Source organism: Biomphalaria glabrata, chromosome 2 (genome assembly GCF_947242115.1).
Source record: "Biomphalaria glabrata chromosome 2, xgBioGlab47.1, whole genome shotgun sequence".
NCBI lineage: Eukaryota > Metazoa > Mollusca > Gastropoda > Planorbidae > Biomphalaria > Biomphalaria glabrata.
In genome coordinates, this window is record NC_074712.1 from 51,594,838 (window position 1) to 51,610,024 (window position 15,187).

At 35.9% G+C, this 15,187-nt stretch overlaps 1 protein-coding gene across 2 annotated transcripts in view; it reads right to left on the reverse strand.

Moving 5' to 3' along the window:
• LOC106055101 (sodium-independent sulfate anion transporter-like) overlaps positions 1-12,625 on the reverse strand; it is a 22,981-nt gene extending 10,356 nt beyond the window's left edge. For both annotated transcript variants that reach the window (XM_056021283.1, XM_056021282.1), the window contains exons 1-11: positions 12,336-12,625; positions 8,116-8,321; positions 5,931-6,033; positions 4,932-5,154; positions 4,517-4,602; positions 4,077-4,156; positions 3,546-3,694; positions 2,520-2,695; positions 1,706-1,778; positions 1,462-1,573; positions 1,080-1,276 (exon numbers count right to left, since the gene is read on the reverse strand). In XM_056021283.1, coding sequence (XP_055877258.1) covers positions 1,080-1,276; positions 1,462-1,573; positions 1,706-1,778; positions 2,520-2,695; positions 3,546-3,694; positions 4,077-4,156; positions 4,517-4,602; positions 4,932-5,154; positions 5,931-6,033; positions 8,116-8,321; positions 12,336-12,449 — 1,519 coding nt within the window. In that variant the 5' untranslated portion in view covers positions 12,450-12,625. The remainder of the gene's footprint in view (positions 1-1,079; positions 1,277-1,461; positions 1,574-1,705; positions 1,779-2,519; positions 2,696-3,545; positions 3,695-4,076; positions 4,157-4,516; positions 4,603-4,931; positions 5,155-5,930; positions 6,034-8,115; positions 8,322-12,335) is intronic.
• Positions 12,626-15,187: the final 2,562 nt, after the last annotated feature.

The following is a 15,187-nucleotide window of genomic DNA, read 5'->3' on the forward strand; positions in this document are numbered from 1 at the left end:
TGATCAAGTGTAGAGATACATATAGTAAACTGATCAAGTCTAGAGATACTTATAGTAAACTGATCAAGTCTAGAGATACTTATAGTAAACTGATCAAGTGTAGAGATACTTATAGTAAACTGATCAAGTCTAGAGATACTTATAGTAAACTGATCAAGTCTAGAGATACTTATAGTAAACTGATCAAGTCTAGAGATACTTATAGTAAACTGATCAAGTCTAAAGATACTTATAGTAAACTGATCAAGTGTAGAGATACATATAGTAAACTGATCAAGTCTAGAGATACTTATAGTAAACTGATCAAGTCTAGAGATACATATAGTAAACTGATCAAGTCTAGAGATACTTATAGTAAACTGATCAAGTGTAGAGATACTTATAGTAAACTGATCAAGTGTAGAGATACTTATAGTAAACTGATCAAGTCTAGAGATACTTATAGTAAACTGATCAAGTGTAGAGATACATATAGTAAACTGATCAAGTCTAGAGATACTTATAGTAAACTGATCAAGTCTAGAGATACTTATAGTAAACTGATCAAGTCTAGAGATACTTATAGTAAACTGATCAAGTGTAGAGAGACTATTGAATTAAAATATTTTGAAATTGAGCTACAAGTTTCATGTTTTGTGTTTCCTTAGCAAGCAAATGTTCAATGGGAAGTGAACGAATGCTCTATTCCACATTCATGTTTAGTATCTTTATATCAATGTGAAAACAAAACAACATGTAATCAATCGGTAATAAAAAAAATAATGCATGCTGTTAAATAAAATACACATATGTCCCATTCAAACGTTTATCAGGTTTGCCGTGGTTTATGCAGAGGCGTAGCTAGGGTGGGGGGAGGGAGGGGAGAAATTGAAACCCCCCGCCCCCCCCCCCCCCCACCTTAAGGTGGGTCCCGAAATGAGTGTTTTTTTACATTAAATACTACGCACAATGCAAGAGCCCCCAAAGAGGTCAAGAACCCCGGACCCCCCAAATGATGGCAAATACCTAGCTACACCACAGGCTTAATGTACTATTGTGCACACATAGGATGCCAGTTAGTAAGTAGCGGAATGACTTACTGTTGGCTTTGTAAAGAGCTACGAAAGTGTGGACGTCCACCATGGCCAACACGGCCGCTATGATGACCCCAGCCAGGGCGCACTTGGGGATGTAGTAGAAGATAGGCGTCATGAAAGCAAGACCAATGATGACTATGACGCCGGTGAAAGTACAGCCAAGGGTCGTCTTGACCCCACACTGTGAGTTGATGGCCGTTCTAGAAGTATTGAAATAATCTTTTGTTTAAACCATGTCTTAAGCTTTGTTACATTTCTTCAACTTTTATTGTTACATTTCTTCAACTATTATTGTTACATTTCTCCTATAAGCAAAGTCAAGGGCATGTGGATATAAATGTTATGATATGCTATCAGAGATAAACAGAATGTCAGTAATTTATACCTTGAAAATGTCCCAGTAATTGGATAACCTTGAAAGAACGAGGTCAGAAGGTTGGCGACGCCGTAGCTTAGCAACTCTTGACTTGGATCCAGTTTGTACCGGTTGACACGAGCTACAAAGTAGGTTTAGAGATTTAGAGAGAGACCAATGCAGACTGGATGTAACCAGAACTAAATAGGATCACTCACACGCGCACACACAAACCTATTTATCAACATATCTAAGAGTGACAAGAATCACGTACCAAAATATTTGCCTATGGCCATGGCTTCAATCAGAGTTATGAATGGAAACACAATGATGCCAGGAGCTATGGTCTGAAATGAAAAAAAATAGTTTTCAAACAAAATTATGTGAATGCTGTACAGAAATCATATGAATAGCCCTCCCACTAATGTCACAATCACAGTGAGAACATTTATTTTAATGCCACAATGCCACGCGAGGTTTACTTAGCAAGTAATAAGGACTGAGTGAGTCTGAATGTACAAATTGGTTGTGTTAGTAAGGACCGGACTGTGATTCAAGTATCTGGAATGTTTTAATATTGTAGTCTTCACTCCCCTGAAATGTGTTGATAAACTTGGGACGCTTTCACAGCCGATCTCATACAGAAATGCCAAATATTGGCTTTGTTTTCTTTAATGCAATTAGAAAAAATATGGCATACCATATTTGGGCCGCATTGTATAGAAATCCCCAAACCGATTTTGATACCCAGTCCGCCCCTGAATTATACTTTCATTCTCTACTTGAAGTATATAGAATAAGGTAAACTCAATCAGCTACACATCAACACGCTCAGTTCATACACATAAACAAGCTCAGATGAAGCAACTAAGAGAGAGAGAAAGAGAGAGAGAAAGAGAGAGAGAGAGAGAGAGAGAGAGAGAAATAGGATTATGATTTGCAGTATCTAGGAGAATTCTCAAAATTTAATATTTTAAAGGTTGTCCTGCAATTTAGTAAAACCACCTGGTCCAGTGGTTGTCCAAAACTGTGTTCTATTGTATCAAGAAAGCCTGTGATGACAGAGTTGATGAAAACAACCTTCTTACCGAAAACATTTCCGATGTTCCCATTGTGTAGTTGCCAATATGGATGCTGAAACTTGGAACACGGACATCCGGTAGTCCAGGTTTGATGTAGCCAGTGGGTGTGATGGCCTTGATGCCGTTACTTTCCAAGATGTAGAGAATAATGGATGCCAGTATTACAACAATGGCGGTAGAGGCTAGAAAACAATAATAATATATCAGTAATGACATTGCATAATATTAAAAATAGTACAGAAAAATCGAAACTACTGTGTTTGGAAGTACACTTGATTGTTTAGGGCTTTAAATCTTACTCTTTCATTAGGGATAAATTGTGAGTAGGTTTTATAAATGGGGCCATTTTGATCAGTAGAAAGACCATCATTAAGAAGATATAGCTTCCGTAGCTAAGACTAAAAATGACATGGTTGGGAGGACATATCTGAAGTAGAGTTGGCTGACTTGGTGATGCGCTTTTACAAGACGTCCGCAGCTTATGGTATGCAAATCTGTGACCGGACTAGATAGCGCGGACAATATATAGGCACAGTTAGTTTTACTAGTATTTGGAGGAAACATTTTTTTATTTATTTTTAAAACTAATATATGCAAAGGAGTCTTCACCTAGTTTGAGTACAATATATGTAAAGAAGTCTCGACCCAATTAGATTTTGAAAAAATGAACAAAATCAGAAATACATATATATATATTTCTATAAATACATGTATGCCCAGCTATATGAGAGACATGATGCTATATACTTTGTGGCACACTAACAACGTATGAGTATTGGTTCACCTGCTTTATTTGTTTCTATGGTTAGAAATTTGACAATAGTATCGTACCAGATTTAAGCTATAAGGAGGTAATTATTCAATTTTTAATTGTAATGAAACATTGTTTAGTAACAGGCAAAGAAATAACGTTAATTATTGATTAAAAATATATCTATCTATAGACTTTTTGGCCTCAGATAACATTTAAGCATAGATAATTACTCTACTTACATTCAATGAAAGGAGTGCCATCTCTGTTTAATTACTCACCAGATCCACAGATTAAAACTACTTGACGGAACAGCAGGATGTACTTTGGTGTTGGCTTGTTAGGGTCATCTTTAAACTTTATTTCACGAAGCTTTTTGATTAGAACGACTAGCAGAATACAGGACATCCCCATCGTCATGTCCCAAACACTTTCAAGGAAAAAGAGAAATATATTAGATCCTAGTCATCCTAGTCGGTTGAAAAAAAAAGATTACTTTGGCAACTGTAAATAATGTATATTGTATACACAACCGAAAGGATTATGGAGCATAAAACTAGTTTTACATGAAACAACAAAGTGTCCAGTGAATTTCTTCAACAAATATTAATTGGTATTTGGAGATAATAGAAGAGTAAAAAAATATCTTAAAGTTACACGTACACAAAGCGTACATACACATAAATAATAAATTTATTGTCTGAAAGCTTTCCGTTACGAACTCAAAACAAAGTTTCAAGCCTCGTGTAAAAAGCGTGGTCAATAAAAAGTAGCCTAAGATTCTAACAAAATGAAATGTACTTGTAACCTACTTGATATAAGGAAGTCTTTGTCTTATATTATCCAAAGCTGCAACAAAGTCATTGGGGACGCCTTTGAGACCTAACAAAGTCTAAAAGTGAAAAAAAAAATATTACGATATATTGATTTGAACATAAACTCTAACTTCTATTAGTAATAATTGTTAAATGTATTAATGCAAGCGTGACCATAACTATGTTATCCAGTAGTGACCTATAATACGTTTTGAAGTAAAATCTATCAATGCACACTGAAAACCGGATACCGAAAACAAAAAGTCTTGGATCGTTGAATTCTATTATTTTAATTAAATGAATTTCAGTTTACAATTCTCCTGATCAACTCGATGCAAATGTTGAGAATAACGGTTAAAACAATAATAGCCATTTTTTTTCAAATCAAATGAGCATATAACAGATAGTAATTGCAGTAAAAAATTTTTTTTGCTTACTCTGAGTTGACTGACAGCGATCGTAATAGCGGCAGCAGATGAGAATGCGTTGATGACCGGAAATGAAATGAAACTGACCAGTATACCTGCAACAAGCAAAAGGACAAACATTGGAGTAAAGATTCAGCTAGACCACGTGACGAAGGATGATAGGGGTTTAAGAAGGAGGCAATGCCATTTCTAATCCACATCAAAGATAAAAATATCTATGTACTAACAAAACAATACATGCAACATTCAATGCTAGATATAGACGTTAATGTGGACTCTACGGAGAAGCTTCTGGTCTGTCTCACGTGAAAGAAAAAAGAAAATATCAAATCTTTTCTAAAAACGTAAACCTTTTGCGTCATTCTAATGTCCGTTCGACCTCATTATGCATTCCATACTTGTTAACATTGATAGGAATCCTTACCTAACTTAAAAACGCCCATAAAGATGTGTATAAGTCCAGTTGTCAGTGTCAGCATGATGGCCATCGTCGGGTCAGTGTCCCCATTTGGCAGCTTTGGAGAAAAGCTTGTAGCGAACGCTGCAGTCAGTAATGACGTGATGGCGCTCGGTCCGAGTGTGATGTCTTTAGCTGAGCCCATCAACACGTACACAAAGCAGCAGATGACGCCACAGTAGAGTCCATACTGGGAAGTCGAGAGGACAAATCCAGTTAACTACAAGTGGGGTCATTTTGGGTCATTTGGCAGATGATGTCATGTTCACATGCTTGTGTAATACCTAATTAAATAGACTTATACAAACAAGAGTTCAGTATCTAGATCTATCAGAACCCTTTGATAAACATTAACAATAAACATCCCTATACCTCAAAAGGTTTTAAACTTAAGACTATTAATTCAAAAGCCCAACACTTCACAACTAGGCAACAAATATTCGTGATTTAAAAACAATACTGTAAGTTACGAGGGAAAACATACATGCCCATTGCACAATAATCATATTGCTCAGTAAAGAAACTTGTTTTTATTATGATTGTAAATCATGCACTTGTGTGTATGTGTGCGCGCGCGCGCGTGTGTGTGTGAGAGAGAGAGAGAGAGAGAGAATTCCACTTTCATATTTGAGTAGTTTAATACACAATTCATTTACGTCATCGTGGTTGGTAATAAAAATCTACACAATAGGGCAGAGACAGCAGTCACAGGACACTACACACTTAACTGTCACTCAGAATGTGTGTTTAAAGGCTGATGAGTAGAGCTTTCAGGCTGTTAGCATCTGTGTTAGAGTGACCGAGACAGTTCTGGCGAGTCATTCAAGGAGAAAACAACCAAGGCATGGAAATGTTCACATCTTTTTTGGAATATGGATCTCGTAATTAAGATCAGGGTCTTTCGGAAAAGTATAATAAAAATAATGAAGATTGTTTTTTCTGCTATAAAAAGTCTATATCTTCTACCTGCGGTGCTAGTCCAGCAATGCCTGCGAAGGCCAATGACTGGGGAATGATGGTCAGGCCTACTGTGATACCTGCGATCAGATCATAGGCCAACTTGAGGAGGCTGCGAAAACAAACAAAATAAAATGTAAAAAATACTCTTTTAAATAAAAAAAAACAAGCTTATATTAAGAGTACTTGTATCAATTAGTTTGGATCAGTCATGTAATTAAATATCTAGACTAACAATAATAAATCTGTGCCATTAGAAATATTTGTACTAATCGTTTTCGTATGGCGCTATTTCATGTCTTTCGCTTCCTCAATACGCTCTGATCCTATCACTTGTCTGGACCAGTTGGGAAAAGGGGAGGGGTGGGGGAGAAAGAAGGGGATAGCTTGCTGAAGGTTACGGTGATCACTTTTTAAGTGCAGTTATTTTTTTAAAGTTGGAACGAGCTTTGAATTTGAGGGCTCAATTATATTTAAACCTTCTATGTGCCAGGAAGTACTTAAGAAAAAAAGTTTTTAGAGATATCCATTGTTAGTTTTAAACTTCAAATCGGCCACCTATTTCTTTCTACGTGGTTTAAAGCTTTTACCACCGCGATAGTCAAGTACATTTCTTTCCCTTGTTCGAGATAACAAACAAAATAATTATTACCAACAGTTAATTAACTAATTGGTTGATTTTTTACAAATTGATTCTTGTTCTGCAAAATGTCAGCTGGATCCGAGATTGAGTGTGTGAGAAATAGCGTGTACAAACTTTTTAACAGACAATAAATAAAAAAAAAAAACAAGACAAATGTAAGACTTTTTGTTTTTCTTTGAGAAAGATTATACTTCACATTTTATTTGTTGGCTGTGCTGTTTTCCCTTGTTGTTTATACGCTAGATATTCGTAGATGTCATATTGAAGTACACACCCTGAATTATTTGCATGAGAATCCAAATATTTTACCATGGAAATAATAAGAATGTTTATTCTAAGACATGTTTACAAACACCAAGGCATCACTTGTTCTGCTCTGTTTCTAATTAAGAATCTCCTATGATGACATTCTCACACACAATAGCCATTAGAAAAGAGTGCATGAGAAGTCAATCCAGAACAAACTATCGCTCTGTTTCCAAGTGTTTCTCACTCCTGAAGTATTTGTAGACACAGTATAAAGTTCACCCAATGAGGGCACATTATTCATTACTGACAAATTCCTTTCCCCTTTCCAGATATAAGTAATCTATTTTGAAACCAAAAGCCTGACAAATAATTTCCACCACCCATCGGCTTAGTTTGCGAGCACCATAAGCAGCATTCATGACGCATGAAGATGTGTAATTCAACTGAATTGAACAAGCGCCGTCTCGAGATCAATAGACAGGCGCTAATAGAGATACTAAATAATTTAAGTCACAACATATTGGACCATGAAGGTCGCTTTAAGCAACACCATCTTAACAGTGGACTAGTTGATTGACTTACTTATACTGAGGTAGCCAGACTATGATTGGCAATAGTTGATTGACTTACTTATACTGAGGTAGCCAGACTATGATTGGCAATAGTTGATTGACTTACTTATACTGAAGTAGCCAGACTATGATTGACAATAGTTGATGGACTTATTTATACTGAAGTAGCCAGACTATGATTGGCAATAGTTGATTGACTTACTTATACTGAGGTAGCCAGACTATGATTGGCAATAGTTGATTGACTTATTTATACTGAGGTAGCCAGACTATGATTGACAATAGTTGATGGACTTACTTATACTGAGGCAGCCAGACTATGATTGACAATAGTTGATTGACTTACTTATACTGAAGTAGCCTGACTATGATTGACAATAGTTGATTGACTTACTTATACTGAGGTAGCCAGATTATGATTGGCAATAGTTGATTGACTTACTTATACTGAGGTAGCCAGACTATGATTGGCAATAGTTGATTGACTTATTTATACTGAGGTAGCCAGACTATGATTGACAATAGTTGATGGACTTACTTATACTGAGGCAGCCAGACTATGATTGACAATAGTTGATTGACTTACTTATACTGAAGTAGCCTGACTATGATTGACAATAGTTGATTGACTTACTTATACTGAGGTAGCCAGATTATGATTGGCAATAGTTGATTGACTTACTTATACTGAAGTAGCCAGACTATGATTGGCAATAGTTGATTGACTTACTTATACTGAGGTAGCCAGACTATGATTGGCAATCTTTTCTTGAGCGTGTCCAACGTGAAGCAAGAACGACAACAAGACTTGGCTCTATCCTTCAGGCTGATCTGTGATGGCACTATGTCGTCGTAGGGTCCTATATTCAAAGTGGATGAAGACTTTGCTGAACTGTCACTGGGAAACACACTATAGGAGGAGCCGTTAACTGGTGGCTGGAGAATAAATAAAAGCGTGAAATAAAAAGAATATATATTTCAATACCTTTTGGGTATAAATTTAATTACTGACTATCTAACTTTTACATTTGTAAACATTAATTTAAAGACGCCTGAAAAAAAATCTGTATTTTCGTGGAACAGACATTATAACAGTAATCCCTCCTTTGTTTAGTTTTCTATTTTTTAAGATCTGGTCTACATTCTATAAGGTAGTGCTAACTGTAAACACTTGATAAAATTACAGTTATATAGATAAAGTAGAGAAAGCTTTATGTAGAAATACTGGGAAAATGTAAGTCATTTTTTTCTTTTGAAGTAGCGTCTGTAATTTATATGGTAAGGTAACCAATAAAAAAATATAAGAAACTAAAAGAGGAATTCTGGGATAGATTTTCAAACAAATCTTATTGATGGTTGGCATACAGACAAAGAAGTTTTCTAACTCCCGTAGTCTCATTGTGGCGCCTCCGTGGATACGTCTAGTTGTGGCATTGGATAGTCGAACCAGGGTCTTCCTGGAGCTACCCTGGGTGGCGGTTACATTATAGGAATAGAAAGAGGTCCCCCTGTGGTTAGAAATGTCTTCGGCCGCGTGCCGCAAGTGGACTCAGTACCGAAGCGCGCGGCGCCATGTCAATGATACGATCCAATCCAGTAACAGTCAATACCATTGTGGAACCTTCCAACAGGACTTGAGGTAAAAAGCTTCCTGTCCGCGCTGGCCATTTAAAAAAAAAATCCATCCCAGATGGTCATGCCAAACAAAACTAATAGCGTCTTTTCTTCCTTTTATGATCGCTAAAAACTCATTCTTATATTTATAGTAAAAATAAAAAATAGAACGACTTGAGATGCGAAAGTCTCTTAAAATAACCTTTACAGTGTATGAAGTGGGGAGGCGATTAAAAGGAATGGGCTGGTCCAGTAGTACAACTCTCGGACGCTGTTCTGAAGGTTTCTGCTTCAACAACTGGTGAAGGCACAGCATGTTATCCTTTACTTGAGTCATGGGCTTAAATCAACTAGCTAATGGGCCTATTGGGCACTTTTTAAAATAAAATATTAAGATAGCAAGTGGTTGTGCTGTCTCCATAACATCCTTGTTGCTCTAGAAACAAATGATTTCAACCTTACAAGTGAACCACTAGGTTTAGAAAGCCCTTCTGAAGTAATATCTTCTTCATGTACTCCAAATGTTTATTTATCTTTTCGTTTCATTTTTTGTTCTTTCCTTTTGTTCTCTCAGAAATTCCTTTAGCCCACAAGTGACCTCATTGATCGCACACTTAAGACACTTAACACTCATATGACGTCATGCCAGGTCGATCAGAACCTAAGCAGGTATGAAACTTGAAGTACCTCCCAGTAGGGAGTGTACACTGGTGACATCACATTTGTTTACAAACAGTCGTATTCAAGCTGCTGGTCCAAGGTCTTCACATGTGTGCACTAAAGACCTGTACAAGGCCACACAGTGATTACTTCACATCAATATAAATAGAAGGTTTTACATAATAAAATATAAAGAAGGATTGATCATTCATTGATTGAGTTTCAATAGAAAACAATTAATGAAACTCGTTTTTGTACTTCACTCTCCCTTTGTTTCCACGTATAACAATGAACCAAGAAACTTGAAGAGAAGTGTTTCAGGTTTCTCTAACAATATTTTCTAGACCCGAAAAATTTTTCTGGCAGTTTTTTAATACAACAGCAAAAATATTTTCAGTGATGTTTTCAAATAAACATTTTGAAAAACAAAAAAAAAAAACAGGCATGTTGTGTCAGAGTATCATAAAACGCTCGGCTACCTAAAAAGGGAACTCTTGTTCACACCCCGATTCAATCTGAGTTAGGTTTGTGCTAATATATTGATTGTTGAAGCTGTGTACTATGGACTGGTTGTAATATGTACCAGGGATTTGGGAATGCAAATATAAAACAGAACGAAAACCTTCTTCCAACACATCTCCCTTCATACACACACACACATAAGCTATACAAAAAATACAAATAAAATACAAATAAATAAAACAAAAACATATTTAATCAAATATCGCTGTAATAATATTTGAATTGGTTTCTTTGTGAATGAGTGCGGGGATGGGCGGAAAAATAAATTCAAAGAACGGATTTAAATTTCTTAAGACCCAAAACTATTTGTGATATGGGGCCCGTCCAAATATTACATGTCCTTGTCATTACGCTTGGGATACGAAAAGGGTTTAAATGGAAGTACAATTTAGAAGTGTAATAGCAAAGTTCTTCTTCGTAATTGTTTTAAGTGTTCAGTCTAAGACTCTTGGAACTATAGGCCTATGGAAGCTTGCCTCCATCTGTTTGTCCAAAATTTTGTCCGGGAAAGATTCAATCAGATTAAAATGTGTACATCTCTATTACCAATGGCTCGTATCCCAAGAAGCTTGGGTTAGATGTGAGGCCAATGGCCGAGCACACCGGGGACACTCCCTCCATATTCCTTCTCTTTACAGTTAAGCACTGTAGGTGTCCGCCATAAAAACGGCCCTATAGTGTGGTTATGTGGATAGAGACATGTTTGTTAGGGATTTCTTCCATCCTCGCCGTTGCAATGGACTTGGTCCTTAAGCCCTCCCTCCCCCCAATGGTGGTTCTATTTGCTTCCCTATTGGCCCAACCCTGTCTTGAGATGAACGTTTCCACCCGAGCACCACGCTGAGGCTGAGAAACATTGTATATAGATAGTGAAATATTAAATCTTTCCAAATATTGGCTATTCATAACAAACACACTCAAATTATTTTCTTTTGGTGATGGGAGGATATGGCACCAAGAAACTCGGGGCCCTAATCTACAGTTTGTGTTGTCTTCAAGTAAATCCTGCACTCATTTAAAAAAAAAAAAAAAAAAAAAAACTTCTTGGACAGGACTCTAAGGGATGTGACGCATTTCTAGTTAAACATCAACTAAGTCAGAACTTTGCACTAATCAAACAGCATTTTTACAGACAATCTTACAGGATAAACAAAAACATGTCTTTGTATCAAAGCGAGTAAGACGAAAGAGAAGGCGAAGAGAAGCCGTGAAGAAATGGCTCGGACTTTCCATCCTGTTGGATACTACCAAGAGACGTAACTAATGGCCTCAAGTGGCGAAAACGTTCACACTGGCCCTCTGGTATGTCTCCCAAAAAGTGTAGTTTGTAAATTTAAAAACGTTTGTTTGTAAAAAAAAATAAAAATCGCAGAGTAAATCGTTGAAAACAATCGGGTCAAATGGTTGGTAGTTTTTTTTTTTTTTAATACATGATGATATTTCAATGAATAAAAAGGTGACAGATTGAGCCAGAGGTAAATTAGTCAACATAAAGATAAGATAAGATATTTCTGTGATCAACAGCTTAGAGCTAGATGTATAGCAAGGTATCCATGAACCTGCTTCAATAATATATGGTGCATTATCCGTGCAAGTCAGAGTATAAGCCAAAGAAAAATGGAGTCTGTTTAAATAAGTTTTAAGAAGACATTCCAAACGTGCCAACCTTTTAAAAGTAATTTTGACCTTACATTCAATTCAGTGTCCATTTCTTATAAGTTAAAGTCTTATAATAGGGCTACTCAATGTTTGGAGGACTTCTTAAAAGTAATAAAAGACCTTTTTTTTTCATTGACTCTTAGTAGTCATGGGTCAGCAATTCTGCAAAGAACAACCTAAATTTGGAACACTGATAATTGTAGGAATGACCCACTGGCTAGTTCTTATAGCTAATTAAGAGTAGCAAAGGCCCTTAGTTATTTTGCTATAAATAGTAGCCAGGAAAACCAATGACTTTAAATAATTTATTAACATGCACGATAGATGAACACTTGGAGGACAAAGTTATCTATTTATTGAACACAACATATGTTATTTAGAAAAAAAAAATACAGTTGGCCAGAGAAACAGGTGTACTCTTCTCTTCCCGTGTTGGCTTTATTATTTTAAAGGTAAATTGTTACTTAGTAAAATGGCCTTACGATAACTACTCACCTTTTTATCCATCAGTATGTCTGCTCCGAGAGAAGTCATCTTAATTGTATCTGACTCGTCGTGTCCGCCATTCTGAGCAGCTTTCTGACTGTCTGGTTCTATTGTAAAGACCATTTATAAGTAGTTAAGTTTGTGGGTATCCCTTTTAAAGAAATGTTTATATTTCAGCTTTTGCCGTTATACAAAGCAGAAAAATCAAAATCTAATTGCTTTTAGTTTGCAATATCATACTAATTATTTTTGAGAATTTTAAGAAAAAAAGAATTTAAGGTCCTAAAAGATCATCAATGTTTTAATGCATATCCGTACTTAATACAATTTTTGGGAAGTTTTGATAAGATTTTATAGTCAATAACCAAATGTCACTAATTCCTGGGCGGAGCGATGATAATTAGAAGTACAACTGTATATAACTTTAGACCAATAGTTTTTCATTTTTCATATTTGCAGCTCCGCCCCTCAAGTTAAAACTTATATATCTATTTTCTTCAAAAGCCGTAATTTCAATAGACCATGAACTTTAGCCCCAGAGCATCATTTAAACTTACAGTACTAAGTTTTAGAAAAAAAAAAAGTCCAAAACGTTTTGACGTCAATGGCAAGACAATCTCTAGCCCATTGCTTTCTCGACACGTGAAGAGCTAAAAATAAACCCTATGCTCATGAGGGTCAAAGCTGAATCACTGTTGGAGCAGTCTACTGACGTTATTCAACGCTTCATAGAATACGCGTTCATAACGGCGTGCTGCTCAGAGGTGTTAGGGTTAATATCATAAATTGTTCTTTTTAAACAAAACAAAAAAAACAATGCTTGAATGTTATCTCTCATTCATCTTGCATTATCGAGTGATTATTCGAAATATATGCAGATAGATTAGATCATTTTTCTAATAGCTAACAGATTGTGTGGAAACACAAACTCAAAATCGGCCCCCGAGGTGGTTCACCCAGGCAGGTAAAAAGGCAGGTTTCAATATTTTCAGAGCGGACATCAGAATGAAATTCTATCAAGGACAAATGACAGAGAAGAATGGAGAAAGAAGGTTGATAGATCTTGTGTGATGCCCCAGCGGTGCAGCAGACCATGGGGTAGGTGAAAGAAAATGTGAAGTATAATGTGAAACTGGCCTAACTTATAATGAATATCTAACTGATCAAATTGTTTTGTAAAGGTTCAATCTCTTATTCAAATCCTAAAAAAAAATAAAAAAACATATACGTTAAAAAAAATTCTTTAGTTCAGTGTTTCATGACTACGTGTTGGTGCTCCAGTTCACGCGATAATATGAAAACCTACATATTAATTGTTGTTTTAAATTATGTCCAACGTATATGCATACTAAGTAGATTTTTTCTCTTAAAAAAAAGTAAACATTTTTTTGGGTAAATGTAGTAAATAGTAGTACAAAACTTACATAACGTAGCAATAAAAATGTTTTAAAATTTTTTTTTGACAAAATCTAAAACCATAGGTATAAATGTGCTAAAAATATGGCAAATTGTTATCATCCCTACTAAAGAGCCTCCAGTGTTTGTTACTATTGATAGTGAATAGTTGTAAAAGTGGTGTATTTTTATGAAAAACTGCTTGCATAAGTGATTTAAAAATTAGATTTTTCGCTTTTAGAAAAGAAAAAAGTAGTTGTTGCATCTGAACTTTGAATGGACTAAAATATTATAATGTCGGTTTTTCACTATCTTTTCCAGTTTACGAGATGTAAACGGGACGGACGGACGGACGGACAGACATTTCACAGAAAACTAATAGAGTCTTTTTTCCATTTTGGGGGCCGCTAAAAATGATATTTGACTTCCCTGTGTTAGAGATTACTCTGTAATGAAAATACATACACATCGTTGCAGGGCCGGTTTTAGGCCACTGCAACCAATGCGGTCGCAGTGGACCCCGCATTTTCATAGGCCCCGCGCGATGTGAATTCTAGGAGTAAATTATTAAATTAAACCATTTTAACTTATTATTAAAGGGCTCCTGGAATTCTCCTGAAATTATAAAATATAACAAAAAGTCATGAAAATGTCCTGGGATTATTAAAATCTTCTGAAAACTGATGCAAATCTTAAAACGGACAAAATTGTCATTTCGATGTGTCATTCAATATGGAAAACGCCAATCCTACTCGCGATTAAAAAAATGGCATTGTCAGCTTTCATTTAATAAAAATGTAATAATAAGGCGAATTTTAACCAAAATAAGAACTTCAAATATTTAATTTACTTCAATAGTCACTGGCATACAAATAAAGATCTAAATCTATCTCGACCGCTTAAAAAAAACAAAAATAAAAGCGATATTTTGCGAATCGGCTTTTTGTTGGAAAACTACCATCTATTGTAGATGGCTCGTAAAGTTAATTTAACAGTAATTTTTTACTTAGTAAAGTATGAATAAAATGCAAAGACGAATTTATTTACTAATTCAAAAGCTTAATTTTCAGTTATTATCCTTATCACAACTTAAATTAGGCCCCGCGCACTCCGTTTCGCATAGGGCCCCGCATCCTGTAGGACCGGCCCTGCCTAACCCAAACAGGGTCACATTTTTCTTTATTTGTGTTATTTTGTTGTTTTTTTGTTGCAATATTCTGGAGAACAAGAGTAATGTTCCCTTGGATGTTCGCGCTTTGATATTTCAAGACTCTTCAACGCTCAAAACACCCTAGGGGGGGGGTGGGCTCTATATGCAAGCAAAACAAGAAACCACATTAACAATAATACCTGCATGTCACTCCAATTCAGTTTCCGGTATCAGTCAGCTCAGTCACTTGCAACAGGACACTAAAAAAACATTAGGGCACTCAATCAGACACGCAGTACAACGCTTATGTCCTTAA